Source organism: Corvus cornix, chromosome 1, assembly GCF_000738735.6.
Source record: "Corvus cornix cornix isolate S_Up_H32 chromosome 1, ASM73873v5, whole genome shotgun sequence".
Taxonomy (NCBI): domain Eukaryota; kingdom Metazoa; phylum Chordata; class Aves; order Passeriformes; family Corvidae; genus Corvus; species Corvus cornix.
The window spans coordinates 28,353,402-28,377,752 of record NC_046332.1 but is presented as its reverse complement, the minus strand read 5'-3'; the positions used below and the strand labels follow the sequence as shown (position 1 = coordinate 28,377,752).

The 24,351-nt window shown below is 45.2% G+C and overlaps 2 protein-coding genes across 3 annotated transcripts; one reads left to right on the top strand and one right to left on the bottom strand.

Annotated features, from left to right (window-relative positions):
• The first annotated feature begins 8 nt into the window (after positions 1 to 8).
• C1R (complement C1r) lies at positions 9 to 8,931 on the top strand. The gene is made up of 11 exons (XM_010396130.4): positions 9 to 97; positions 2,254 to 2,488; positions 2,724 to 2,916; positions 3,100 to 3,243; positions 3,391 to 3,587; positions 4,065 to 4,212; positions 4,297 to 4,418; positions 4,995 to 5,073; positions 5,464 to 5,604; positions 7,371 to 7,445; positions 7,673 to 8,931. The coding sequence occupies exons 1-11, from the start codon at positions 24 to 26 to the stop codon at positions 8,473 to 8,475; spliced, it is 2,211 nt and encodes a 736-aa protein (XP_010394432.2). The 5' UTR covers positions 9 to 23; the 3' UTR covers positions 8,476 to 8,931.
• Positions 8,932 to 10,341: 1,410 nt separating this feature from the next.
• On the bottom strand, positions 10,342 to 18,789 carry C1S (complement C1s). 2 transcript variants are annotated; one of them, XM_019283889.1, is made up of 12 exons: positions 18,604 to 18,789; positions 18,096 to 18,173; positions 17,494 to 17,698; positions 16,218 to 16,395; positions 15,843 to 15,968; positions 14,981 to 15,180; positions 14,617 to 14,770; positions 14,269 to 14,384; positions 13,961 to 14,039; positions 13,569 to 13,706; positions 13,030 to 13,104; positions 10,342 to 11,590 (listed from the first exon to the last, which is right to left on the bottom strand). In XM_019283889.1, the coding sequence occupies exons 2-12, from the start codon at positions 18,098 to 18,100 to the stop codon at positions 10,797 to 10,799; spliced, it is 2,070 nt and encodes a 689-aa protein (XP_019139434.1). In that variant the 5' UTR covers positions 18,101 to 18,173; positions 18,604 to 18,789; the 3' UTR covers positions 10,342 to 10,796. The 2 variants fall into 2 exon arrangements, with proteins under 2 accessions (XP_019139434.1, XP_010394431.1); XM_010396129.2 differs by having other exon boundaries at positions 18,096 to 18,160.
• Between the last annotated feature and the right edge of the window lie 5,562 nt (positions 18,790 to 24,351).

Sequence of the window (24,351 nt, the reverse complement as noted above, 5' to 3'; positions counted from 1 at the left end):
GGAGTACTCTCCTGTTATCGCAGATGATGTTACCGGGACAGGAGAAGGAAACGAAGATACGGGAGATACGCTTTGAAAGTGTCGCAGAACACTCCCAGTAAGTGCCCCCTAGATAGGAGATTGCTTGTCAAGGACAGAGTGAAGTTATCCACTTCCTTACAAATGATCCCCAGGGGCCTCTGTCTATCCGTGCTTTGCCAGGGAACACTCTTCCCGCCAGTGACCTGCTCATAACTGATCTCTCCAAGAGAAGTGTCCAGTACTTCCCAGCTACTTTCTGAGTAAGAAACCACTGTAGCATGGCACAGCACAGCAGTGAGCCTGCCCAGTGTGTTCATCATGCAGAGGACATACTTGGACATCAGGAAGTACTGGGATAATGTCCCCTGTTTAATCTTAAATCTGGTTTGTGGGGCCATATGGTGTTATTACAGTGGCATTAATTATATGTTTACATGATCTTTCTCAGATCATAATTCAAAGGTGTTTGATGAGCAGGTTCTCTAGTACACTTCCATAAATATTCCAAAGACGCTTTCTTTATTCTTTTTAACACTATTTTCATCTTAATTCAATAAGTTTTTGGAGCTGTGAATTACTTCCTGTGATTTCAATGCAAGACACTTCCTAACCTCTCCAGAGCAACTCATAATTCTAAGGAAAAACACTAAAACGGTGTTTTATCTCTTACACCAAAGCCTGAAAGCCAAGAAATTTTAAACTTCATAAAGTTGGAGACACAAATATATGTCTTGGGCACTATGTTGCTAAAAGCCTGAAAGGGGTTTTTAAGTTGCTATATTTTCTCATTTCGCCATTAAATAGAGGACCTTATTTATCTATCTATCTTGTTTCTCCTAAAAATGCTTGCAGAAGAAACATCAAGAAGGGTCCTTGAAAAGGGATTTGTTCTCAGAATGCCTTTAATTCTGTTGACTTCTTCATTTTTCTTAATATCTCTTTAACACAAATGCCTGAGGTTTCTTGCTTTCCTTGAAGATGATCCCAGTTCCCATCCCCCCAAAAAATCTCAAAAGTTCTCTTCAGCAGGTCAGAATTGAGAAAACATATCTTTTTTGACAGCTTGATTTTTAAAAGTTTAAATTAACTTGTGAAGACTATAAACTTTCTCATCATTCTATACCAGAAAACAGCCCAGAAGGATTGGGTGGGGACTTCCTAGGAGGACATTTTCGGGGGCAACAAACTCGGAGAAGTTTCTGGATTGCAGACCAAACCCTCGGTGGGGTCTCTGGCAATCGTTTTCCTGCCTCCTGGGCCAGAGGAGGGAGCTGGGGGCCCCCCAGGGGCATCCCCGGGTCCGTGTTCGCGGAGCGGGGCTGCGGCGCTCGGCAGCAGAGGGCAGCAGAGGCGGCGGCGCCGGGACCTGGCCCGGTGCCGGGTTGTTCGCAGTCCGGCTTTCTATTCCCCGCTCCTGCCTCCCTCGCTCCCTCCTCCTCCTCCTCCCCCCGTCCCGCCCGCCCCTGGCTCCCCGCCGGCCGCCGCTCCGAGCTCCGCCGGGCAGCACGGGCAGGGGCGAGCGCACGGAGATGTGAGTCGGGGCTCTGGGGAGGGACGCGCCGGCACAGCCTTGTGGGGGGCGGTCGGGGGGGTTAGACCTTTCCAGGGAGGAGAAGAGGTCAACGGGGCCAAGCTGCTGCTCTGGGCAGTGAGCTTGTTTCGGAGGAACACAGAGGGCAAGAGGGGAGATGTGAAGAATGAGGGGGGGAAAAAAATGTGAGTGCCAATTTTTGGAGGGCAGAGATGGAGGCATGACAGGGTAGAGGGCTGCCCAGGAGGCGCTAGCAGGATTGCTCCACAGCAAACCCAGCTTGAGATCTTCAGATCCTCGCCAAGGATCCTAAACTAGTGATAACCCAAAATGACCCACTGGCCCAGGGCCAAGGGGGACCAAACTTCTCCTGGCTCTATAAGAATCAGCCCTACAATTTCTGGGAATGTGCAGACCTTACTCAGGGAATTCACCTGTGCTCCTTCGCACTGCTTCCTGGGTTGATGAATTTCTCTGGCCGGGTCACAATGGCTTGCTGGAACCTTGTTAGTGCTGGTGTCTTCATTTCAGCTGCCCTTCTTGTTCCTGAGTGATCCGAGCCAGGAGTTGGTACTGCAACTGTGTAGGCCTTCTGTGTTTGCAGTTTGCTTTAGACAGTGCACAAGCCAGTTGCGAAGTCTCCCCTGACTTTGAATGACCTAATTTTGTGCAATGTCATCGTTTATTTGTCATGTTCACAGGTATGTTCTTTGTCTCCCATGGGCCTTCCTCTTTTTTGGGGTGATCGGTTCCAGTCCAGTCCCAAGAAGGTCTCCCCTATTTGGGGAGATCAGATCCCCCAGTTACCCCAAGCCATATCCCAACAATAACATCAGCAGCTGGGATATCCAGGTCCCAAAAGGCTATGTGGTGAAGCTGACCTTCAAATACTTTGACCTGGAGCCATCTGAGTCCTGCTTCTATGACTATGTTAAGGTACGTCCATAGATACATGGGCCAAGGGGTGCCTGGAGATGGGAATCCAGTGGCCACCACATGCAATGGCTCTTCATTCACCAGGCCTCCTCTGATACCTCCCACGAAGGAAAGGGAAGGAGTTAAAGATAGAAATGGGAGGAGCAAGCACTGACAACTCATGGTTGGGTAATATCAACGTGTGGAGCAGACTCAGTCTTGGGAGGCTGCACTGATTTCACCTTATCTTTGACAGATCAAAGCAGACAAGCAGGACTTGGGCCGATATTGTGGCCGGCTTGAGTCAACCACAGGCAATCACCCTGGAAGAAAGGAGTTTGTGTCTAAGGGGAACAAGATGCACCTAGCATTTCACTCTGATTTCTCCAATGAAGACAATGGCACAGTGATTCCCTACAGGGGCTTCCTGGCATATTACAAAGCTGTGGGTGAGTAGGAAATACCCTCAGCATGGAGAAGTAAAAGCCTGTGTGGCTCCAACCAATTTTCCTCCTTGCCAGGCAGATAAAGAGAAGCTTTAGGCAAGGATGTGGATCTCTAAGTACTTTCAGTCTAGAGCAGGGAGGTTTAACACTTTCCTCCCCTTGCCCCTTCACTTCCTGTGTCTTCAGATCTGGATGAGTGTGACCCTAACAATGCTGCCAAGAACGATGAAAGGCCTCAGTGCCAGCACTTCTGTCACAACTATGTGGGTGGCTACTTCTGTTCTTGCCGGATTGGCTACCAGCTTCAGAGTGACCACCATTCCTGCAAAGGTAAAGAGAAATTTTAAAGAATCAGAGGGTTCCAGAGAAGGAACCCTTCATCCATGAAGGGTGGGAGAAGTGACTTAGGAAGCAGATGACGGGGCTGCAGAAGGCACAGCCCCACGATGTGACCTCTACTTTCTTCCTCTTCGCCAGTGGAGTGCAGCAGTGAGTTGTTCACAGAGGCATCTGGGTATCTGAGCAGCCCTGAGTACCCCCAGCCCTATCCCGAAGACCTCCGGTGTAACTACAGCATCCGTCTGCAGAACGGCCTGTCTATCACCCTCAAGTTCTTGCAACCCTTTGAGATTGATGATCACCAGCAAGTCCAGTGTCCTTATGACCAGCTCAAGGTACTGAGATTAGCAAACTCTCCTCCCAACCCTGCTGCCAGACCTAGACAGGAATCGTGGGGACACCACTGTTCAGATGACAAATACGGGATCAATACAAGCAGAATGCCCCAGCACAAAGGACTGAGCTCCTGTCTCTCCCTCAGTGCATTTAATTACCACTGTCCTGAGGTCAGAGGCTGTGGATCATAGGCCCCTGTGAGTGAAGAAAAAAAAAACATCCTTCTTCCAGTTTTTTTGATTTAAGGGATTCAGGGATTGACAGCTCTGATTCCCAGATAAGGGAGAAGCAGAGCTTGTGGTAGGTCAGTCTGTTGTTCTGATCTGTCAGTGTAGGCACCAGCAAAGATGGGTCAGACAACCAGCCCTATTCACCATCATAGGCACTCTGGTAAACTCGGTCTGGATGGAAACAGGCATTCTGAGGCAGAGAGGCATGTGTGTTTCTGTCCCTGTGATATATGTTTTCCTCATCAGATCCAAGCACGAGGGAGAGAGATTGGTGTATTCTGTGGCAGGGAACCACCTGGCATCATTGAAACCAACAGCAATGAGGTAGACATACTCTTCCTCACCGATGAGTCGGGGTTCAGCCATGGCTGGAAGATCCACTACACCTCCGAGAGTAAGAGATTTATCCCCCAGAGGCTGCTACAGCCTATTGACACTGTTTGCTAATCCCAGCTCAATCTGTCCCACTGTCTAACAGAAATACGGTGCCCACAGCCCGTCCCACGGGATCGGTTTACCATCATCAGAGACCTGCAGCCTGTGTATCAGTTTCAGGACTATTTTGTTGTCAGCTGCAAGACTGGGTATAACCTGATGGAGGTGAGGTCCTTTCTCCACTCCCTTCAGCCATATTCTATTTTGTCTTCAGTTTGTGTCTTTCACCTTTCAGTAAAACTTCCTTTGGAGATCTCACTCATGGCAACCTCTTGTAACTTCTGTTTCTTCTTTGCTTCTCTCGGCTTTCTTCTCATGGTTTCTCTTTTCCTAGCTTTCTTCCTTATGCAGTTACTCTTTCATGCAGCCCTGGTAGAAGATGAAAGACAAAGATCCCAGGAAAAGCTGGTAAACAAGATGGCCTCTTTGGAAGGATATGAAATCAGACTCAAAGCAGATGTTACCTGCCTCCCTTGCCATCCTATTGCCAGGGCTGGGTAGCATCTCTGACTTGTCATGGTTTTATAGTTGCTGGCTGCTGGTATCCTGGCCTGCTATGAAGAATGTGTAGCCTGTGGCAAATACAGGATAAAGGGAAGTCAGGAGGAGACAGCAACTGGAAAAGTCTGCACAGGGGCAAATATTGGACAGCAGGGAAAAGATGGACACATAGAATATTTTAATGTGGGGAAGGAATGAAAGGCTCTGTACAACCAACAGGTGTTTTTCTTTCCCGTGTAGGGTGACCGAAAGCTGCTGTCCTTCACGGCTGTCTGCCAGGCTGATGGCACGTGGCACCAACCTATGCCCCGCTGTGAAAGTGAGTGATCTGAGAACGGGGGTAACATCCCCTGCTGTGGCTTTCCTCCTCCAGAAACATGGGAAGTTCAGCCTCTCTGACTCAATTTGTTTGTGCCATACCCTCATGGGTGTGCTGTCTGGAAGGAACTGTGGAGGTCCACCGTTGCTTCACATTTTTCTGCTTGCAAAAATCCAAATGTTTTTCCTCCCTTACAAAAATGCATAAAATATCACTCAAAAATTGCTATGATGATGCAGCATCTAAAAGCAAAAGATCCTTATCTGGGATCTATTTTGGAGCAATTTCTCTGCCCACTGTCCTAACTGGTCCTTCACATCATGGCTCCAATGGCCAGACTTGCAGGCAGTCTGTCTTTGATTCATGTCTTCTTTTTTTTCTTTGTGGTAGTTGTGAACTGTGGCAGCCCTAAAAACCTGACTAATGGTGTATTCAGCTACGTAAATGAATCTGCAAACAACGAGTACCAGTCAGTGATCTCATACCGGTGCAATGAGCCCTATTACCACATCGTCACTGGAACTGGCGGTGGTGAGTCCTAATCCCACACAGAAACTGAAACCTGTGCCTGGAAGGCCCTCTCACGCTTCCAGTTAGAATTGCCTCTTCTCCCCAGGCTTAGGGCTCATGCTTTCCTCCTGTGCAGACTCTCCAATCTTTCCTTGACCTTCATCATATCTCTGGAGTCTTCTTGTCTCAGCCTATTCCCACTTCATTCCCAGAGTCCGTCACATCCCTCTTCCATGCTCCCCTTAACTTTTGCAGGAGGTCTTATTCTCTCAGCTGTAGTCATGGTTCATTTTTTCTAGTGGATTTCATTCTTTTCTAATGGATTTCATTCTTTCACTGAAATTTGAGGCATGGTGTCTGGGAATCACCAAAATTCAAAAAACTCACTGCATCAGTCCGAGTTGCTACACATGCAAATAAATAAACACACACTTCGCTCCACTGTAATGCTGTTTAGCTCTTTGGAATATTGTTCAGCTGCAGAGATATCTAAGAGCTAAATAACATACTTACAGAAAAGTCTATTTTAATGCAGCAGGTCAGAAAAACTAAGTCATCATTCAGTACCATTCACATGCCTTCTTTTTACACTTGAGACATTGCTTGATGATGCAGGACCTTGGATTCCAAGAACAGCATAAGGAGTTCATGATGTCCTTGCCTTGCCTGTCCATTCAGCCTCCACTGAAAAAAAGAAAAAAAAAAAAAAAGAAGAAGAAAAAAAGAAAGAAAAAAAAGAAAGAAAAAAAAAGAAAGAAAAAAAAAAAAGAAAATTTTTAAAAAGGTAGATTTCTAATCTGAATCAGTTTCTGGATACAGTTGCCAGCATGAACACACAGTTGTGCTGCATGCTATAGAGAGGTGACATGCTATTACTGAGGCCAGGAGCAAGCAGCTAAAGAGTTCTTTAAGTTGGTACTAATGTTCAGTTTGATTATTCTTGCATCTAAGTTTAACTCCTTCATATAGAGTCAGAGCTCAGTCTCATCAGAAAAAATTCAGGAGCAAGTATTCATTCAGTTTCTGCCAAATTCTGCTGGGGAGTCACCATAATTTAGTCAATTTTGAAGAGAACAGCAAACACTTTCTTAGAAGCATTTATTTTAGTATTAAGAAAAATTGTATAAAAATTATATTTAGTCAGTGGCACAAACTTTCTAAGAAAAGCAAGAGTGTTGGAGGTAGTGGAGTTTGTGTTGAGAGGTGACAAGTGAGTTTAGCTGACCTGCAACTTACACTCAGAAATAGACTCTGAGCATGTACAGTAACTGACTCATCTGGTTCCCATTCCTGGAACAAACCACCCTGTCCTACTCTCTGCAAACTACCAACACCAGGAACTTGAATCTAAAATTCATGCTTTTACTACTTCTCTCCCTTCTTTGGGCTAAATAAGGTCAAACAGTGCTCTGTGTACCTGTGGACACGGTGAAGATAAGACTTCATGCAGATGGCCCTTCAAGCTTTTCTTCTCCAGGAATAGTGCCTGAGCTTTACTGCTCCTCTGGAACTGAGATGCTTCAAGATGTACAGATGGAAACATTCCATACCCTACCACAGGCAGCTTTTCCCAGGAAAGAGAGAGTGCTTTGGGATGGAAGGGCCGAGGAACCTCTTGAAAACATTCTATTCTATTCTATTCTATTCTATTCTATTCTAGTCTAGTCTAGTCTAGTCTAGTCTAGTCTAGTCTATTCTATTGTAATCCATTCCATTCCATTCCATTCTTTTTTCCCCACCCCATGTCTGAAGGCCTGGGCCTCATTGCCTTCCCTCTCATCCTACAGACAGATTCACTTGTTCTCCTGAGGGAACCTGGCTGGATCAAGATGGCCAGAAGAGAATTCCATCCTGCTTGCCAGGTCAGTAAAAACTCTGACTTTGTCTGGTGTTTACTGACTCATGCTTAAAATCAGTACAAAACTGGGACAACATGCAGGGAGGGGAGTGAGGATAATGGTATCAGTCAGGGGCATCAGGGAAGACTATCCAGGAAGCCAAAATAAAGTGAAATCAGACAGTGATGGTGAGGAAAGACAGAGAAAAGCCAGGGCAACAGAGGGTGTCATGTTCTTGTGTTTCTCCACAGTGTGTGGGAAGCCCATCCATCCTGTTGTTGAAGTGCAGCGGATCTTGGGTGGCAAATCAGCAGGGAGAGGCAATTTTCCTTGGCAGGCTCTGACTGGCATCAATGGACGAGGGGGTGGAGCACTCCTGGGCGACCGCTGGATCCTGACCGCTGCCCACACCATCTTCCCCAAAGGAGGAGTACGGAACAATGTGAGCCTGGAGCAGCTGGCAGAGGAGGCTGACATTTTCCTCGGCCACACCAATGTAGACGAGCTCCACAAGATGGGTAACCACCCTGTACGTAGGATCTTTATCCATCCAGATTACAACCCTAAAAATGAGCACAACTTCAACGGGGACATAGCCCTGCTGGAGCTGAAAAACCCAGTAACCCTGGGCCCTACATTACTGCCCATCTGTCTCCCAGACACTACCAACACCTCATTCTACACACATGGGCACATGGGCTACGTGAGCGGCTTTGGTGTGGATAAAAACCGCATCTCGAGCAATTTGAAGTACGTGAGCTTACCAGCAGTTGCTCGAGAGAAGTGTCAGAGTTGGCTGGACAGTAATAAGAAAGGTATCCCTATGGTTTTCTCTGAGAACATGTTCTGTGCTGGCTTCCTTGAAGGCAAGCAGGATACCTGCCAGGGGGATAGTGGGAGCGTCTTCACGGTGTTAGACAGGGAAAGCGGTCACTGGGTGGCCACTGGCATAGTTTCTTGGGGGATCGGCTGTGCCACAGGCTATGGCTTCTACACCAAGATCCTCAGCTATGTGGACTGGATCAATGGGATAATAAAGGAGGACAGGCCCTAGGTACTGCTGTCCTACTAACTGAAGCATCATTGGTGGCATATCGATTTCCAGACACAGCAAATCATATCCAAAGCTTTTGACGATGCCCCAAAGGCTTTTCAAGCACGCAAAGCACATAACCTTCATGATGAGCACTTCTGAAAGCTGCCATGCTGTTTGATTGTACCATTGGCAGCTTGTGGGACACCTTTGTGGATGTTCTTCATACAAATCTTATAACCGGATGAAGCCTTAATCGTATCAGGAAATCTCATGACAGCAAACATGTTATGGTTTGAAATGCTGATGATATCATGAGACTACTGCAGTCTACTTTTGTACTCTATTTTGTGGGAAGGTTGCAGGGAAGAAGACTTCCTTGAAGGATGGGGTGGTTTCTGCTGAGTACAGTGTGCGGAAGCCCATTGGCATCAGTGAGATTCTATGAATATTAAAATACTTGCTGGATAAACCGGGTGTTTTATAGTTTTTTGTCTTTGTTTTTAACCACAACTGAATATTTCTCACCACTAAAAGCAACTTATGGACTTTCTATAGACATTGCTTTACCTACCACTAAAATGTTTCCAGTTCTGCAGTGGCCTGTGGCAGTTGCTTATCTGTCCCAAAACTACCATTAGATTACCCCATCTGAAACCCCAGGTGGCTTCAAGGGAGGCAAAAATAACTTGCTTGTGTGATGCTACATTCCAAAAACAGGGAAGACAACAACCAATCTCATGGAGAAGAGAGCCCAGGAACATTTACTGATCAGAATCTGAGGATGGATTTTTTTTTTTTTTAATACTATATGAAATAATGCTTTAACTGCAGGACAGCAGCTCTAAAATGATGCTGACTCAGAGAAAAGGTGACCTCTCTTGTGTTGTGGGTATTCCCTGGAGTTGTCTTCTTGACTAGATTTTCTACTGCAAAATAACCTACTGTGTTCTTATGAGTCACTGAGAGAAACAAGATGTAAGATCCTTGATCACTAGTCCAACAATCTAGATCCTTGATCATTAGTCCAACAATAATGTTTTATTTGTTACACAAAACTGAAGGTGCTTGAGCTGAGTGCAGGATTCTGTATGAAATCTCCCCAGAGCTGTACACATCCTCCTCACCATTTCCAAAACTCTCAGAAAAACTTAGCCTGGAAGAAGATGTCTCTGTCCAATCCACTGCTGACACTGGAGCTAGCTTCAGAACTTCAGGGCCTTACCTGGGCAAGTTATCGAGTGATCTAGGGGCAGAGATTCCCCAGTCTGTTGTGACACTTGTTCCAGTGCTGACCCACATCCCAGGAAAAAGCCAAACTGGAAATTTAGGTATCTGAATACAGCAGTTAGATCCCCCTCTTAGCTTCCTCCTTTTCAAGCTGAACAAACTCAGTATTTCAGTGAATGCCATCTGTACCTGTTCCCTGATCATCTCAGTGGAAGGATGTCTGTTAGTGATTTAGGACATTCTGGAGCAGAAAATACCCCTAACACATGTCAAGTAATATTCCTTCCCTAAATCAAGAGAAGGTAGTGTTTTGGGAGAAAAATCAAGCTTTATTTCTTTTCTAACTCAATAAAATTTGAAAAAAAATAAAGCCTGAGGACAGGTGAATGAAATTATTTTGAAGATGTCTGTTCTGCTCAGCTTAATTCAGAAGTGTGAAATCCTCATTGCTGGTAATGGTTGAGCAGTAAGATGGAACTATCTCTTCTCAGAAGAACTTTATAAAGACTCTTAGGTAGAGAGGTGAGGTACTACAGGTTCCAGCTTGACAAAAGCTGGCAGGGTCAGAATTTGATTAGATACTTGATTTAGGGAGTTTCAAGGAGAACTAGGTCCAGAGATAAAGGCTTTACAGACACAATAGCACATTGCACAAAAGGCAGTTTGGACATTCTTTAATGCTGTTAGATATTCTGAACAGTATGGGAAATACATAAATCAGAAACCAGGCTCTGAACCTTCCCTGGCAACCAACAATTATTCTCTGTTTTCTTCACTGAAATCTCCCTGTCAGGTTTCAATGGGGCACAGCTATTTCTTCTCCAAGTGGGAAAAAACAGGATAGAAAAAAATGAAAGTAAAGAGTCTCTCTACTCAGAATAATGTCTTCCTTTTACGCTACTATGAGTGGAAGAAAGAGAGTTTCCCTTCCCAGACATGATGATAGTGGGAGAAACGGATCCATACTCCTGTCTCTCCACTCAGCATAGAAACAATGAGTTATATTTTGTTATATATTGCCCATTATATACACAGAGTGAACAGGGTCATAGCCAGCCCAAACATGCAGCCATCACATTTAGAAAGGGTGACTGTGCTGAAGGGAGAAACAGCTATTTCTGCAAAGCTTCCTCATCCTCATGCTTGCTCATGGTCTCTCTAATCCAGTCCAAGTAACGCACCACCTTGGTGTAAAGACCAAAGGTGCCACATTTTGGCCCCCAGGAGATCAGCCCTGCGACATAGTACCGGGTGGCATTCAGAGGATCCTGGATGGCATAGGCTCCACCACTATCCCCCTGACAGCTGTCCTTGCCACCACCAGCACAGATCATATTGTCGGTGAATATGTAAACGACGGAATCATCGTAGCCCTCTGGTTTCACAGATTGGCACTTGTCCATGTTCACCACGGGAATCTGGGCCTTCCAAAGATCAGCAGGGAGTCTTCCTCTCTCTCTCCGGCCCCATCCAGCAATGTAGCCCAGAGTCCCTTCTTGCAGCTCATATTCGGGTGATTTACCAGGAAGACAGATGGGTGAGATGTTTGGACCCATCTTCACGGGATCCCTCAGCTTCAGTAATGCAATATCATTATCAAAATCAATCCTGGTTTCTGTGGGCTCCTCCTTCCAACCAGGATGGATGAATGAAGCTTCTGGGATCAGCTTTTTGGCTTCCCACTTCAGAGATTCCCTACGAACATCGATTACCCCAGCATACATGGTGGGCTTGTCATATCCGTCCAGCACGTGAGCTGCAGTCATCACCCATCTGTCAGAGATGAGCACACCGCTTGCTCTGGGGTCATTGAAATACACCTGCCAGGGAAAGTTGCCCTTTTCTGCACGGGTGCCTCCAAAAATCCTTCCTGTGTCTCGGATGGGATTACTAGGCACCCCACAGACTAGAAAGAAAAGAAAAAAAGAGGAACCAGATGGGAGAATTAGCAGTTACAAACAGAGGCTTCTTTGGTACTGGTAAAAAGCCCATAGTCCCCTCCTTCCTGTGTCCTCTAAGTAATTTTTGAATCTGAGTAACCACGTTTATATTTTATGCCACAGAGCTTGCAATTAGTATTTACAGAGAAAGCAAAGAAAATTCTAGCAAAACTACTATCAAGGCTCAATTTAGACTGAAAATGCTCATTCTCAAATTCACTTTTCTGGAAAGCAGTTCTCACCCTGACAGTGTTAGGTATGTCAAAGCTCACAATTTAATTGCCTTCTAGTTGGCATTTTCCCTTTGCTGAATTATGCTCTTTAGGTGAAGGGATTGTCTTTGAAAAAATACTTGTTTGATTTCTTAGAAATATGACACTGCTCTTTAAATTTTAATTTTTTCTTCTGTGAACTCCAGATAGTCTCAGGTTAAGAGTTCAGGTTTGTCACTGATGTTTTACCATTTTTCCTCTCCATCTTACTAGTACGTAAAATCTTAAGCAGTGGGAGATCTTATCTGAGGATCTTCTGGGTGCAGAGTTGCTCCATCCTTTTTGAGTAAAATGTTCGGTAACATTTCGCAGAATGTTAATGCAAAGGACATAAATAAGGCAGGTCATTCTGACATAGCTAGGAAATTGATTTCTTACCACATTGCCTTGTTTACGTTGAATCCTTAGTCAGAAAATCAGAGATTAAGAAACTGTAGACAGCAGATAGCTTCTAACTTGCATGAAGCAGAATTTGTTAAAGAATTTAACATAATCATAGGAAGATTTAGGCTGGAAGGTACCTCTCAGTGCCTCTAGTTCAACCTGTTCCTCCCTAACTGCTCTCCCCCTTGCCCTCCTAACTCCAAAGCCAGGTTATCCAGCGGCTTTGACAGCTCATCTTCCAGGGTGGTGATTAGCCAGCCTCTCTGGACAGCAGTTCCAGTGCTCTGGGGGAGCATTTTTCCTTAAATACAATCTGAATTTCCTTTGTTGCAACTTGAGCCTGTCATTGCCTTTTATTGCTGTGTCCCACTGAGAAGAATATGGCTCCATATTCTTTGTAGCCTCCTCTCAGGCAGTAAATTCCCTCAGCTTTATCTTACAATTTGCCTTTTCCACTGTGTACTTGTATAGTCCAAGTCACTGTCTGAGCTGGGACTGAACCCTTAAGAGAGTTGAGTCTCCTCCACCTGGATCTTGTTCTTTGCCAATGAGGATCTGGGGCTTTGAAGGGGTGAACAGGCATCATGTACAACTAGGCCAAGTCATGTTGCCTCCTCTAAGAGGGTAAACTGAACAGTACACAGGTTTTTAAATTCTCCCTATCAGCTGGAAGTTAAGAAAAGAAAAAATACAGACAAAAGAAGCAGTGTTCTTCATATGCTGCATGCACATACAGTTTTTGGTAGTACCTGGGACACATTTTGGTAGCTTTGTTCCCATCTCTTCATTGACCCATTCTCCACTGGCTGAGCACCGATATATCACTTGGAAAACACAAGAGAAAAAGAGTTCCATAGGGATACAATCAAGATGAACACAGGGTAAATAACACTACTGTATATGATATACCAACCTTCTCCTTTCCAAAGTAAGCACAGCTTGGTAAACATTGCTGTTACCTCCCTACCAGGGTGTTTCTATTCCTTTTTTGGAGAGACCTCATCTAACAGGTTTCTTGAGTCCTTTGCTTTTCCACCAGAACTCTGTGCTACATGTGGCAAAACCCTCCATGGTTCACTCACAAAGGCAAAGGGAGAGAGGACTTGCTAATGCATTCAAGGTCAACAGCCCAAGCATTGTTAGAGTGTATTAAACACAGAGGCAACACAAAACTACTGCCTGCAATCCCACACCAGTTTTATGACCTTATGGCCCCATGACAGTGCCAGAACCATTTCTTAGGCCTTTAACCAAAGGAATATGAGTGTGTAGCAGAGGCAATGCTCACCATCTCCTTTGTTTTCTAGGGTGTAGTAGGGTGCCTCACACTGATACCGGACAGCAGCCGTGTACAGAGGCTCGTGCAGCTCGGAGACATACAAGGCTTGGGCATTCTCAACAGGAGGGGGATCACCACAGTTCACAGCTGTAGAGAAACAACAAAAAGGATCAAATATAATCAAAGGGACACCCTCACTCAACAATGTGATTATTCTGTATGACAGTGAACCACTCAGCTTCTCTAATCCCTGTACACTCATGGGGGCTCACTTTCTCTGTCCCTTCAGCATGCTCACATCCCTGTCTTTTAGCATCCTCCTAATCTGGAGATATAGTGGATCTAGAGCCTAAACACTCCATTCCAGTTCCCTTCCCACAATACAGACACAGGTCACTTACGAACACATCTCAAATGGGAGTTGCTCCATTCACCATTCTCCTGACAGCCGGAGAGAAAACTCGTGATGCTATCTCGTTGCTAGGAAAAAGAACACATGATCCATGTAAGTCTTTGGACAAGAAATACATCTGACATGTGCTTCAGTGGAGGGGCTTCAAAATACTGCAGTTGCTGGAAGAGGTTTCCTCTTACTACTGCTGTGTTGAAAACTTTGAGTTCCCAACAGTACTCAGGACACCTGAAGGGAACAGCCTCAAGATGTTGCTGAGCGGGCCTGAGGGGATATATGCTTTTTTATTTCACTTACCCTCACAATTTCGTAGCCTTCCACGCAGGTCACCTTCACAATGTCCTTTAAGATATACCTGTCCTTCTTTGGGTCAAGAACAGAGTTGGGGATAATGCTCATGGGACAGGTTACAGCTTTGAAAAGATAGGTGGAAATGAGTGAGCAACTGGTTCAAGATTTATTCTCCTTCCAGCTCCCAACTTCTTTCTCCCCAGTGATTTTTTTCCCCTAGTAAGAGGGCATACTCTTACTCAATACCAACAGCTGTGAACATGTTAACATGCTGTTGTGCCATGAATGTGACCTGGGAAAAGCCCTATCCCTAACTCAGCAGCAGAATGAACACATTTCCAAGCGTTTACTCACGGTCCCCATAGTAGCGTATTTTCCAGCCTTTGTGTTGTGTGCCGTGGTCTGTCTGGAAGATTATGTCAAGAATGTTGTTCCTGGTTTTGATTTCAGGAGGACCTGGGAATTTGTTGCCACAATAGGGACCGAAACGCTGTTTTCCAGAGACAATCTGTGAAAATACCAAGAACAAATGAGAAATGCCAAATGTATTGAGAGAGCTGTTAAAATACACACTCCATATATACATATTCAAATGTATTCCCACAAATTTCAAAAGGCAACATAATTGAAAATAAAGTTAAGCAGTCCCAAAATCTTTGGAATATGAGGAGATTGATGGGAGATTCAGAGCACCCTGACTCCTAAGCTGCACACCTACTGTTAAGCTGTCGTGGCAGGTCCCGCTGGAGTCGGCTGGTTCCACGTCGAAGTCCCTGCTGTGTATGGTCAGCACCACGAAGTAGCCTGGGCTCAGAGCCACTCGGTAGTCACACCGAGAGTTCTCTGGGTACTGGTTGGGATAGTTGGGGCTGGAAATCTCCCCTGTTGGCTCAGTGAAGACATTTCCACTGCAGTTCACTAGGATTAAGTAAGGAACATGAGTAGGATTCAGAAAGGAAATGGTCCATGTGTGCAGCTGACAAGCTCTCCCTCTTCCACCACATCCCCAGTCTGCCCAGCTACCTGCAATAACCATGTCACAACATTGCATCTTCCCAAGAAACTGAAGCCAGGGCCAGTCTCTATCCAGTTAGCCAAGGACTTTAACTCCTTTTTACCCTCCACCTGTGATTTAGGCTTCCCTTTGTCATGCTCAGATCCTCATAATATACTCCTTTCAACATGCATTTTTTTGTGATCTTGCAGCTTTTTGATTCACGCCAAGCAAGCCCTTGGTGATTTTTGTGTCTTTATGGAACTTCCCTGTTTTGCCAGAGATTTAAAGATTCACGGATAGCAGTATGCGAACAAGGGTTTTCATTGCAGTCTTTAAAGAATGTCTTTTAGTACTTTCTTAATTCTCTTGACACAGAAATAAAAATAAAATTGTTAAGAATATGTTAATAGAAATTCCCCAAACCACAGTCTACTGCAGTTCAGATTTGCACTGGGATGGGTTTTTCCCCCAAAATATACCTCTCACAAATGGCTGAGAAGGTTGATAAGGCCTTCCAAGTGCAATATCTCACTTGGCCTAAACTAACTCTTGCTGTTGACCACAGCTCACGCACATCTCTTACCTCCACATGTTTTGTTATCTTCATAGAGGAAATAATCTGGTGGACAGCTACAGAAGTAACCTCCAATATAATTATTACAGTAATGACTGCAAGGTTCATCCACAAAATCCATACACTCATCCAAGTCTGCAAGTGTGAAAAGATGAATCAGCCAAATTAGGAGAGGGCCCTGAGGGCAGCAGAAAGTGAAGCAAACACTAGTGGACAATAAGGAAAAGGTATCTCTACGACATTATTTATACTGGCCATACTGGAATGCAGTTCTGTCTGCTGGGATTTCTTTAAATAAGGCATTTTTGTATGGAAAACCCTTCTGTCAGTTTTCCTCCCAGCCTGGACACTACAAAGATTCAGACGAGGCTGTTTTAACCTTACCCACAGCAATGTAGTAGGCAGCAAAACCAGTGAAACGCTCCTCATTGGAAAAGTCTGATTGGAATGTCATAGTGAGGGTGTTGTAAGGGACATTAAATTCCTCCACAATCCGGGAGCCAGGGGCACGAGGTTTCTTCTGCCCGCAAAGCACGCCTTCAACATAGCCACCAGACAGGATCTGCAGAAGAATTCAGACGCCTCACCTCGCTACTGCAACATGTGGAATTACCAACACTTGAGTCTTTCAGCTTTTAGGTGCTAAAGTGCAGCTGAATGGAGCCCCTGGACAACCAGTTTCCTTATATTCATAAGAGACATGAGGAGTGTTCATTCCTACTGACTTCCCAACTGTGAAGTACTTGTCTTAATTTCTCAGATACAAATTAATCCACACAGTTTGCTGTTAACATCCTTTCTTCAGGCCCAGTTGTACATAAAAATACAATACTGTGTTTCAAAGCAGCAAAACCAACCATGACAGTCCACAGAGCAGCCTAACAGGCTGATTGGTTTGTAGCAAAAGGACACAGGTTATTACAGAGCACACTCATCGTTCTGTCCCACCTTGGTCCTCCTTGAAGGTGTACTGGTGCTGCACTTGACCTTACTGCCCCTTTTCCCACAGAGCTATGGCAGGATAGGATGGTCTTGTTTCTGTCTGCTTGTGTGGAAGTGCTTGATCTTTTGTGCCTTGTGGGACAACGTGGAGCAGGGCTAGTCTTAAGAAATCTGTGGTGCATAGATCATAAAAAACTGTGGTGCAACGGACCACAGCACTTTATCTGAGTGGCCACTATCCCTACACAGACGGATTGTTTTTAACCTCCATCCCCTCCAATCAGTTTCTGTTTGCAATAAATCATCTATTTTCATCCACTCATCAATTAATTCCAGATGATTTCAGGCACAGACAACTATTGCCCTAAGAAAATGGTCATTTTACACCTACACTTCAATGTCTAGGAATATGCCTTGCAATAATGGGGTGTCTGTGATGGCTAAGAAGACTTTTCCTAAGAACATTGGAGAAACACGGGATGGGGGGCATAAACGGGACATTCAGTTGGCAGACAATGCTCACGTGATTATAAAGCAAACTTGAATTGATTTCATGACTGCTGGTGGAGATACACCCAGTCATCTGGACTTCTTGGAGCTCAGAACAGGAAGGCTGTGCCTAACTCCTCTTCCAGCCCTGAGCTTTGTGCACAGCTTTGTTGTTCTGTGCTCTAACCTGCCTTCTTGAGCTTTCCTCACTCGAGGACATGGACAGTACCTTCACAAAGTCATATTCGCAGTCCTGCGATGGTTCAAGATCCAGATGCGTGAAATAAAGGTGAATACCATACCCCGAAGGGACCTGGATTTCCCAAGTTTTGTTCACATCATTGGGATACCCCTGAGGGTAATTGGGTGACAAGATCTCTCCATACATGGAGGCCGCGTCAGCCCAGACGGGGAGACAGAAGAAGATAAGGAACCTGAGAAAAGGGAAGGGAAGATGACATTACAGGAGGGCTCTCCATTTCCATATGTGCACGGTCCCCAGTGAACAAGCTGGACTTTGGCTGCATGTAGCATGCAGCAGAGCTCCTGGCTCTGGAGTTTTAAGGACCAGTGCTGTGGCTGTGTGGGGCTTGCCTTTCTCCTGTAGCTGTTCACACAGAAGTACAACCTCAGTCGTGCTCTCTGCTTCTCTCAATCTCTGTAAGAGGTGGTAAAGCTGCAGGAGCTGACCACAGGGATTGTAAGTGCTCTTCCCTCCTCGTTGCCCTGTTCTGGAGGCTAGTTGGGCTATTTTCAGGTTTGAAAATCAGTACAGCCTTACATGATTTATAGAACACAATTAATAATAAACCTTGAGATTTAATAACTCACCACATCTGGAAAAAGCAGATCTTCCTTTCTGAAAACCTTCAGGAACTCGACTTTGGAATTATGATCTGGGACAAAAAGCTGTGATTGGTTACTGTTGCCTGTGTGTCTGCATGTCTGCAAAGCAGGTCAAAGATCATAAAATCCCAGCTTGGGGAGACTAGATCAAGATTTTGCCTGAAAAGCAAGTTCATATCTCTGTCCCTTCCTGCACAGAGCAAACCCAAGCATCAAGAAGGAAGGCTAAGATCCATACGGACAAAATCTCTGTCTTGGTACTCACCAGTGCTCACACTCTCCTCTTATGACCATCAGTCATAAAAAACCTGGTGCACAGCAAATTAAGACAGAGAACACGTCCCCCACAGGTAAACAATCCATTCTTCCCAGCGCCTCAAAAATCACGCTCAGACCCTGGGGTTGGGAGCAGCTTGTCCTGACTCTTCTAGCTGTCAGACAACGACGCTGGGGAATATCCTCCTTTCTCATTTCTAATGCCTTTAATATTTACCTTCTCTCCATAGCTCACGTCTGGTTTTCTTCTCTCTCCCCTTCGGTTTTCTTTATTTCTTTCTCTTTTTCTTCCTGTGAACACCCTCCTCCAAACGCACCCAAAGCTGAGGTCTGGGGAAGGGAGCTCTAATTCGCAATATCGCAGCACCCTCTATCTGTGGGATGCTGGCTTTGAAAGCTCTCGGCAGGAAGGGGAATTCCCAGAAAGAGTTGCACAATTCTGTTGGCTGGAGTTGCTGTGGGGAGCGCACTGGTCTGGTAGTATTTTCGGGAAATCAGATGACTTTGGGGAAAAGGGAGGGGAATAGAGTTTCCGGCTGCCTTCCCTCTCCTCTTCTTTCCCCTCCCTTTTAAAAGTTGGAAGCAACATCCAAAGGATGTAGAAAAAGGAGAGTCCAATGCTTCTGCATAGAAAACCCTGTTTGATCATCATGTCCAAAGATCACTTTGGTGGAGTTCAGGCTTACTGCAACCTGATGGCCAGAGGGCTGCTGTTACTGCTCCTCATCGGATGCTTCAGAGACCCTTTTTCAGGGGAAAAATAAATGAAAAAATAGTGGCTTATTCAATGTTGTGCCTCTCTGAGAGGCTACCAGCAGGAGTAGGAGTACATGGTTTTGCTGGGTTCAGTATGGGGACACATTTAAGGCTGGGAACACATAACTATGTTTTTATTTACCAAGTGAGCTTCATGTAAGAAAGAGCATATTCATCATGTTCATATTCACCAGACTTAGCCCTGGAGCAAGATAGATCTAAGACCCTTGCAGAAAGGAGTTCAAACACTTATACCAGATAGGACCCTTAGCCCAGCCAGTGCCCATTAGCCAAGACCAAAATACAAGGTGAAATATCTGTCACTAATACTCTAGAAACCCCCTCCTCCTCACGAAACAGCTGCACTGGGACTGGACTATAAATGAAAATGTAAAACTCCATTACAGCCTCTACCCTTTACAGCCAGCACAGCAGACTCCAGAGCTTGTTTTAGACAGGAAAAAACGTGCTTCAAGTTTCAACAGGCCATAGGCAAAGTGCATTAGCAAAGCCCATCTGAAAGAGTCCTTTATATTGTCAAGGGAGAGAAACACCTCCAGATGACTCATAACTGACTTCATTGTAGTCAGGATAAAGCCTTTGCTTGAAGAACATGCCTAGTCTGTTTTCTCTGTCAAAATGAGAATAGAAAGAGAAAGAAAACAGAGTGTCATCTCACTTCTGATGTCTCTTGAGAGCACAGCATGATGTTTTGAACTGGAATTTTGAGAACCAGGAAAACAGTGATGAAAGATACACAGCAAATCACAGGGAGATGTTTTCTCCTCTGAGCTGTGCAATGTAAAAACCCTGCCAGTGACTCTTCAAGCCACAATCATATTTTGAAATGGGCATGGTGGAAATAAAATGAGTGTGAACTGATATATTACGCATGTCATTTTATTGCAAGGGAATTCTATATTTTCATATAAACCTGATTCAACTCGTCTATAGCAGTGGTAGATGAGTGTATGTATGAATATTAATAATTCTTTAGAAATTAATTAAGGAACATTTATTAATAATCAATTAATTTCTCTTAATTAAGAAAAAGATTGCTGAAGATAGTTAAATAAAGAAGTAGCTGCATTTTATCTGGTCACATATCTGCATAATGATAACTATGCAGAAGACTGGTAATATTGATATGTATATACACTGAATACATATACAACATTTGATTGCATTTTCTTAAATCTGTATTGTCTTTTCAACTCTTAAGATGAAACAGTTAGGTAATATATTTCACAACTCACTGCAACTATGTCAGATAACAATTTAAAAGAGGCAAAATCATACTATTAAGGTTAATAAGTGATAACATTAAATTCACCAATGCAATATAATTCTGCTCAGAGGCACACACATTCTCTAAAATTCCTAAACTACATGACCACATACTACTTTTCCCAAATTGCATAAGACAACCCTTTTCTTAAAATGACTCAGAGTTGTGTAGCTGTAACCTGTCTGCCAGATGTTACGAAGCGCAGTGGTGTTCCAGGTCTCATAAAATTACCATTTAAAACAGGCTTGACTGGCTTGTCTTCCCTCAGGAAGTTGGGAAAAAAAAGCTTTTCCCAAGTTCTTAAGAAAAGCCACACACATCTCCATCTGGAAACACTGAGTCAGTGCATTAAAAAAAAGGGCATAAACATCAAAAGAGAAAACAACATTAACTAAGTGAATCGAGGGAATACAAGTAGCAGGGTATAAGGGTATAAGAAGTAAAATCCTTATAAGGATATAAGAAGTAAAATATCCTCAATCTACCAAGACCTTGGCAGTAATTTGCCTGTTTCCCATTCTCCCAATAAGAGGGTTCTGTAGGTTTCTTGCACACTGCACTTCCCACCTCCCTCTCATGACCCAGGCCAGTTTTGCTGCCAGTCATTAAATTGGGAGCCTTTGATAAAACCCAGGAAAATCTGGCAGTGCAGGTGTGTTCTGGTTCAGAACCGTTCAGTACAATTCACTGATTTCCACCTCTGCAAACTGTACCAGGGGCATTTGCACCGGAGCCTGTTCACCTCTTTTATTCCCTCCATCACTGAGTCTCATTGCAAAGCTTCCACTGTCTCCCAGTAAAACCTGGGACTTGGGAATACTCTGCTCAGTGCACTGTACCACACTGAGGTGCCTGCTGCCTTCTGTCTTCCTTCCCCTACACCCTTGGGTATTTCATCCATTACAGTAAAATATTCCTAAATACTTGGGCTTCCTTTTACTGAATTATGGAATGGTTTGGGTTGGAGGGGACCTTAAAGGTCACCTCATTCCACCCCCCTTGGTACAGGCAGGGACATCTTCCACTGAACCATGGGGGCTCAGAGCCCCATCCAACCTGTCCTTGAACACTTCCAGGGATGGGGTATCCGCAGCTTCTCTGGGCAGCCTGTGCCAGTGCCTTGCCACCCTCACTGTAAAGGATTTTCTCCTAATATCCATTGTAAACCTACTTTTCTTCAGGTTAAGGCCATTCTACCTTGTCCTATCACCACTTGCCCTCGTAAGAAGTCCCCCTCCAGCTCTCCTGTAGCCCCTTTAGGCACTGGAAGGTGCTATGATTAGGAAGAACCTTTCTCTTTTTCAGGCTGAGCAGCCCCAGTTCTCTCAGCCTCTAAACCACCTGGCTGGAAACTGCGGTGGCGACATTCCCGCCGCAGGAGAACCCGCCGGCTCAGTCCCGGCGGCACCGAGAGGCGGCAGCAGAGACCGGCGGGCCCCGTGGAGTCCCGGCCCCGGGAGTGCCCCGCCCGGCCCCAGAATGGCTATCGGGGATGAGTCCCTGAGCCGCCGTGGGTGACCCCTCCGCGTCCGGGGGCCGCGAACTGCAGCTGCCCCGCTTCGCGGAGCGGGAGTGAGGGAACGGAGCCGGCGGTGCCTGAGAAACGGGGTCTGACATCGCACAGGACGAGAGAAGATGGCCTCGAGCTGCCAAGGTTTAGGTTGGGTATTAGGAGAAATTTCTTCTCCGAAAGAGTGGTCGAGCACTGGAACAGGCTGCCCAAGGAAATGGTGGGATCACCGTCCTTGGAAGTGTTCAGAAAATGCGTAGGTGTGGTGCTTGGGGAGATGGTTTAGCAGTGAACCTGGCAGTGCTGGGTTAATTGTTGGACTCGATGTTCTTAGAGGCTTTTTCCAGCCCCAGTGATTCTATGATTGATTTGTTCAGTAACCTTTACACTGAAAAGGTGACATGATTTCAAGTACACTATTCCCTTCCCACCTCCAACATCCACCAAATCCCATTTTCTCTGTCTCTCTGGTTTGTCATTCACCCATTTGTGGCTTTTTCCCCCACTGGCTCCAAGGCCGCCTATTCACCCCTCTAATGAAAATTTATTTTCATGTCTTTCCCTGCCTGTTATTCCGAGCAGTCTCTCTTCTCCCTCTATACTCCATCTCTTGCTAATGGTTATTTCTCTCCCCACCCTCTCTGTGCTTTTCCCTTGACATGGTTATGGACAGCAGCAGGCTCCTGTCATATTTAATTTTATTCTGACTCTGGCTTTTCCAGTATTTTCCTCCTCCCCATCAGTGTTCAGCCTGAAGCCCACTGCTCAGATACTTTGCCCTAAGTAGCTAGCTCCTCTCCCATGGCCATTTCAATCAGGATAGGCTCCTATGCCTGCCTGGGAGAAGAGGCACCAGGGAGGCAGGGCACAACTTTCCTGTTTCAGTTCCTCAGCATACAAGAAATGGTCCTGGAAGGAAAGTCCTGCAGGAGCTCTTGAAGAAGCATCTGGGCTCTTGTGCAGCCGTGGCATGTGGGAAAGCTGCATGAGCCACTGGAACACAGTCAATGGAAATGGATTTGCAGAAGCTTCAGCAACTGCATTCCCATCTTGCCACAGCAAGCTCATGTGAACCTCAAGTTTCACACTAATACCCATGTAATGTTACGAAATCATGGTATATCTAAAGGACAGTAAACCAAGATTTTTGGCTACACCCACTCCTCTCAAGCATAACACTGCCCTGAGTATTAAAATAATAATACTACTGAAAAATACTGGTACACTCATCATGATCTGAGTCTCCAAACTTACTCTCAGAGCTACTGTGCTCTGGCTCCAGTGGCTATCAGGCATTTAATCTAAACAGGTCAAATATAGCAACATTTCAAACAACTGGAAACAATCTTGCAATGGAAATTGTTAGGCAATCTCAGGAACAGATGCTGCTTCTGAAACTCTTCTCCAACAACAGTAAATTACAGAATTAAGTGGATCATTTCTTGTCAAACATGACTTGAGGAGAGACAGACAGTTGTCATGCTCACGTAGAACTCATTTACTTAGGAAAGTGGCCTAAACACCATAAACACACAATTTAACATGAAAATAAGAGATAGATATTCCTTGAAAAGCCAATCCTTGTACTTTGCAAAAAAATTGGCAAATTTGTCCACTAGTTAGGGTGGACAAATACAGTAGGCTGTTTGTAAAGTCTAACCTGATTTAGTCAGCTATCCAGGAGGGTTTTTAAACCCTTGCTATATATCCTGGCCTGCCACTCTGCACCTTACACTGCCTCTGGAGGACTTTTGGAGTAGAAGGCCAGGATCTCCCCTTCTTCACTCACTTCCTTATTCCCCAGAACAAGAGAGGTGTGACCCAACTGGAGAGGGCCCAGTGGATAGGTGACTAGAGCTTTGATACTGAGAAATCTGGATTTGTTTAGCCTGGAAAAGAGAAGGGCAGGGAGAGGCAAGGTCTTTAGCCTGGTCTCCTAAGTAAATGAGGTCTGTGTGGCCATGCTGCCTGTCAGTCCCTCTCCCAGTCAGATTTGACAAGAAATGGGATCTAATAGGTGGTGGTGCTGCTACTTTAAGAGTGGTGATAAGGAGGATGGACCAGGATAAAGAGGATGATTCAGCACTGGTTCAGGAGCCCAGGAAGGCTGGGAGCTCTCCAACCATGAAAATGTACAGCAATTACCCAGGCAATGCCCTGAGCAAATGGCTCCAGCTTTGAGTCCTGCTTGTGAGCTGCAGTTTGGATCGGAGAACTCCAGAGGTCTCTTTTTATGTGAACCTTTGTGCGAGCCTGTGTTTGCCCCTTCATCTGAGTTTGTCCAACCAAGTGATCCAGCAGGGAAATGGTAGCACAAACAAAGGAAGAGGATCACATCCATTGCACCTGAAACTTCAGCTGAGGAGAACTTGGGGTGCACTCATAGACAGCTGCATGAAGGGACACACCTA

Coding starts and splice junctions, on each gene's coding strand:
- C1R (XM_010396130.4), top strand. CDS start 24: ATGATGTTACCGGGACAGGAGAAGGAAACGAAGATACGGGAGATACGC. Junction 3,244..3,390: donor TGACCACCATTCCTGCAAAG/GTAAAGAGAAAT, acceptor CCTCTTCGCCAG/TGGAGTGCAGCAGTGAGTTG. Junction 3,588..4,064: donor GTCCTTATGACCAGCTCAAG/GTACTGAGATTA, acceptor TTTCCTCATCAG/ATCCAAGCACGAGGGAGAGA.
- C1S (XM_019283889.1), bottom strand. Junction 16,396..17,493: donor GCGAATATGACTTTGTGAAG/GTACTGTCCATG, acceptor ATTCTTCTGCAG/ATCCTGTCTGGTGGCTATGT. Junction 11,591..13,029: donor GCTACCAAAATGTGTCCCAG/GTACTACCAAAA, acceptor TTTTCTTTCTAG/TCTGTGGGGTGCCTAGTAAT.